General features: G+C 40.4%; 1 protein-coding gene across 1 annotated transcript; it reads left to right on the plus strand.

The window, feature by feature from the left end:
- The first annotated feature begins 1032 nt into the window (after nucleotides 1-1032).
- LOC142776427 (uncharacterized) lies at nucleotides 1033-2255 on the plus strand. Its single transcript, XM_075880060.1, has 2 exons — nucleotides 1033-1167; nucleotides 1624-2255. Exons 1-2 carry the CDS (start codon nucleotides 1126-1128, stop codon nucleotides 2155-2157), a joined length of 576 nt encoding a protein of 191 aa, XP_075736175.1. The 5' UTR covers nucleotides 1033-1125; the 3' UTR covers nucleotides 2158-2255.
- Nucleotides 2256-4889: the final 2634 nt, after the last annotated feature.

Here is a 4889-nt window from a genome sequence, read left to right on the forward strand (position 1 = left end):
CGTTTGAGCATCCATGTGACTCCTCCAAAGTCATTCAGGCTATAATTGACCCGCCGCACATCTTCAAGTGCATCAGGAATAACCTTTTGAAGGCCGGAAAGTTCCTGGTGCGTAAAACAGTTTAAGATAAGTCATCACAGTGCTCTGGCTAACTTTGTCTCACAGCCTTTTTATAAATGTAACAGTTGCCTGGTGACAAAGAAGTACAGCATTCCCACTTTGAAGCTCTGCTGGACTACGAGGAGCAGCAAGCTGGACTTCGGGCTGTGCCAAAGCTTACGAAAGCTCACATCAGCCCCAACGCTTTCCAAAAACTGAGTGTGAGACTTGCTGTCCAGGTAAGACATAACAGCTGCTCTAGCATGAGTCATTAATCAGTATGTGTAACAAAAAGTGGTGTTGCTTCATCAGAATACAACACTCTGCCATATAACTTCTCTAAAACATTTCAGCTCTTCAGTGAAAGCACTGCTTCAGCAATGGACTTCTATCGCAGTAGAGAAGAATGTGTGAAACTTCGTGGCTCCAAAGCAACTTCGGATTTTGCGAGGCGAATGAATAGTCTATTCGACTGCTTCAATTCTAAAAGGCCACAAGATGTGCAGTACAATGAAGCGGAACACATTTCTGTAAGCCCTAATATTTCAAACCTACTGTCACATCCTTTGAAGTTCCACTTAAATCAGATTGTTTTTCAGACGCTGAAGGAGAACATCGAATGGCTTGACAGGTGGCACACTTACAACCAGAGTTTACCAAAGCAAAAGCAACTCTTCTTTCTCAGCAAGCCAACATGCAATGCTTTGAGAATGACTTTGCACAGCACAGTGACGCTTGTTGAAAAGCTGCTGAATTGTGGCTTTCGCCAAAGTATGTTTTAGTTGGCAACTTTGGACAAGACCACCTCGAGGTACATTTAAACGTTTTTGCTCGTTGAAGACGTTTTCTTCACACTTTTATATTTTTCAGAGATTTTTTGGCATCGCAAGACATGTCGCTGGAGCAGGGGGACAGCCAACTGTTCAGCAATTTTTGTTCATTTACCGGTTGCTCTCGGTGAACAACTTGATCCGTCCTCCACAGAGAGCCTCGGTTGAAGGGGATGGTCCGCGTCTCCTCTTGAAAATGCAGGATCTCTTTCAACATAAAGAGCCTACTGTTAATCAGGTAAACATTTGAATAGCACCCACCAATGCTGCTTGTAGGGTGTTTGTGCATCGTAAACGTGCTGAATGTCGTCTAGCTTTTTGATGCTAATGACATGCACGTCTGGTCGTATGATATAGAACAGACTTTTATTCTGCTTAAGTAAAGTGTGGGATTGGGCTAGTTGGTAATCCATATAAAACTTCTAGGCGCGTAAAACTTCAGACAACTAACATAAGAGACGAGGACGAGCGCAGACTTTCAACTGATTTATTACTACTACGACACACATATATATATTAGAAAGAAGATAAGATCACTTGCTTAAGCAAAAAAAAAAAAAAAAAAAAAAAAAAAAAATTTTTTTTTTTTTTTTTTTTTTTTGCTTAAGCGCCTAGAAGTTTTATTCTGCATTTTTATATTTTACTTTACAAATTTCTCACTCTGGCCATTGTGATAACGCAAAATATGTTTCAGATTGATACCTTGGCAGTTCTTTTTGACGATATACTGCTGGAGCCTGCTGAATGCATGCAAGACATGATTCATCCCGAGTCAACGAGGGACTGTATTTTGGATTACCTTGGTGGGTATGTAGCAAAAAAGTTTGCTAAAATAAGCTGCAAGGACTGCCTCCAAACACTCAGAAGCAACTCCCGAGAGCCAACTGCATTGACTCAAATCAAGACAAGAGGATTTTTGCAAGTGCCATCGGAGAAATTACTGCGGCTCTTGCAAATTGTGGAAGAACATGTGGAAATGTGCACGGTGGACAAAATAGCCTGTGCCAGTGTTTACATGAACATTGTTGAGAACATCCTGCTGGACGACCGCACTTCTTCGGCCAGTGTTGGCTGTGGCTCACATTTCGTGAGCACTACGGCAGAAGTTGTGCACTTTTTTATTAAGTGCCGTCTGCATTTTTTTACGCGTGAGCAGAACAAACTGTTTCGTGCTGGCGGACGTCGTTTATCCTGCCCGGCCAAAGGAGGGAGGAAACCAGGGACATAAATTTTTTCAATGATTTTTGTTGTGTCATCCACTCCGTCTCCCAACTTTCATCCACAGTTTTGAAACGCAGATTTGAATAAACTATGTGCCTGTGCTCATGGCAGTTTCGAATTCTCGACGATTGCCGCGTAGCGTAGTTGCCAAATTCAAAATGTTACCCCCTGCTAGGTAAGTGGCACACAGATTTGCTTTCGTTAGGCAGAAATATCTCGCACATAAAAAGCTCAAGTTGGATTGAAAGAGATATCTAAGTGCATAAAGAAAATCTCTAGAAATATTCAAAAAGAGCAATGCAGTTTCATGTACAACTGATTCGTTTAAACTGAATAACTGGGTTGAAGGAAGATCCTGGTTGATTTCTATGTGCGCGTAGAAGGAACAGGGTGGCTAATTAGAACGCGGACTTAGAAGTCGTGGTCATTGGGAGAGTACATGGGAATGGATAAAAAAAAAGCCGCGTATATCAAAACTCGGCTGCGTTATCAAATCTGCATGCGTAAAAACAAAAGCTCTCGCTTCGAAATAGCACGTAGTGCCTATATCTAGCAGCTCACAACAGTTTCATCTCATTTTTTAATCTTTAAAATCAGGGGCGCTAATTATGACATCAAAGAAAAAAAAGAAAAGAGCACAACTTGAGCATCCCTCTCTGTCTTGTGGTGTCTCATTCTGAGCTTTTAATTTTTCAGCTATGTTTCACTAACGATATCCCTCAAGAGGTACTTCAAGGCTATTAATGTCAAGTCACCCTGATACACAGATTTGTTTATTGGCACGCGAACTTCTATTGGCTGCTTCGTGATGCCATATGGAATAAAGTGATAGTTATTCCGAAAATGAACGTTACGTGCAGCCAGAGCACGGCTGCTCCGCAATCTCTAGCGCAAAATATGTTAACCTTTCAGTCATCTAGAACCAGTCACAGTGTTCGGTTTAAGCCCCAAAAGCGGCTATGCAGGAATCGAGAAATTTAGGAACGCTACGAATGCGCGTCACTTGACAGACGAACTCAGTTAAAACATTGCCAGCAGTCAAAGACTTAGGCAATTTGACAACGCGCATCATGGACCACTTTGACAATACTAATAGCTGCTATGATTTGTTAGCGATAACACGGAGAAGGAAAATATCTGAAGAAGTGTATTTGATGGGAAACGCTTCCGCGAACGCGCTACAGCCCTGCCAAGCGCGGCCGATCGATGCCCTCCTGTTTACGGTGGCGCCTCTGGTGGCCACTTGTGTCCCTATATGAAACTTTCGCGGGAGTTTCATGACCAGAAAAAGTATTGAAGGACCATGGTAAAACCTTAGAAGCTCTGAAAACCCACTGACGCTGACGCCAGACTGGGTCTGAAATTTTGAGGCGCCAAACCCAATGCATTGTAACAATGAGTCATGTGAAATAGAATAGTACAGGTCCGTGACATCTACAGCGAAGGTGAATAGAATGTTATTCCAACGCGACGAAATGAACTCCTAGACTTCACAAGAACTTTTTACCAGAAATGGATTGTTTACTTCTAGGTATTTCAACGTTTTCTGCAGGTAGAGGTAGAGCACAACACATTTTGGCCAGGTATTCTTTTCAGATACAATTAGCCTAAAAGGCATGTCGACCTTATTCGCTTTCGCGCAGAAGAAGGCTTCAAGGAAATCTTTCTTGACATCTGACATGTTCTTAAGGACACTTACAAGGTATAACTTGTGAAGCTGGCTGTTAGCCTTACGTTTGACATTTTGCGCCGACACTTCAGCATGGCATATATATATATATATATATATATATATATATATATATATATATATATATATATATATATATATATATATATATACTTCTTTCTTTTATACACTTCTTTCTTTTATATATATATATATATATATATATATATATATATATATATATATATATATATATAAAAGAAAGAAGTGTATACCTAAGCGCTCGTTTATTATATATATATATATATATATATATATATATATATATATATATATATATGTGTGTGTGTGTGTAAGGGAAATAAGGTATAGCTAAGGGCTCGTTTTTCCGTGTTTTGACACAATAATAATGAGATCTAACAGACAATAATGTCAAGGAACGTATGTGGTAAGTTATTAGAACAAATGGAATGTAAATAAGAAGAAAGAAAAAGTGGCTGAAAAAATAACCATCAATTTGTCTGTGAATTAACGCTTGAGAAATCATGTTGCTGCTCACGGCTGGTTATTTTTTCACCCAGTTTTATTTCTTCTTATTTACATTCCATTTGTTCTAATAACTTGCCCTGTACATTCCTTGGCATTATTGTCTGTTATATATATATATATATATATATATTGTGTGTGTTTGTGTGTGTGTTGTATGTGTGTGTGTGTGTGTGTGGGTGTGCGTGCGTTCTGCACTGCAAATTAGCAGTGAACAAGCTATTTATGTGCGAATAGATATAGTCTGGGATCAGGTGCATTTTTGAATAATGATTGATTTGATTTATATGGGGGGTTTAACGTCCCAAAATTACCATATGATTATAAGAGATGCTGTCGTGGAGGGCTCCAGAAATTTTGACCGCATGTGGTACTCTAACGTGCGCCCGAATAGGAGCACACGGGCCTACAGCATTTTCACTTCCATCGAAAACGGAGCCGCCGCAGCCGGCATTCGATCCCGTGACCTGCGGGTCAGCAGCCGAGTACATTACCCACTAGATCCCCACAGCGGGGCCATTTTT

Source organism: Rhipicephalus microplus, chromosome X, assembly GCF_043290135.1.
Source record: "Rhipicephalus microplus isolate Deutch F79 chromosome X, USDA_Rmic, whole genome shotgun sequence".
In the NCBI taxonomy this organism is placed as follows: Eukaryota; Metazoa; Arthropoda; class Arachnida; order Ixodida; family Ixodidae; genus Rhipicephalus; species Rhipicephalus microplus.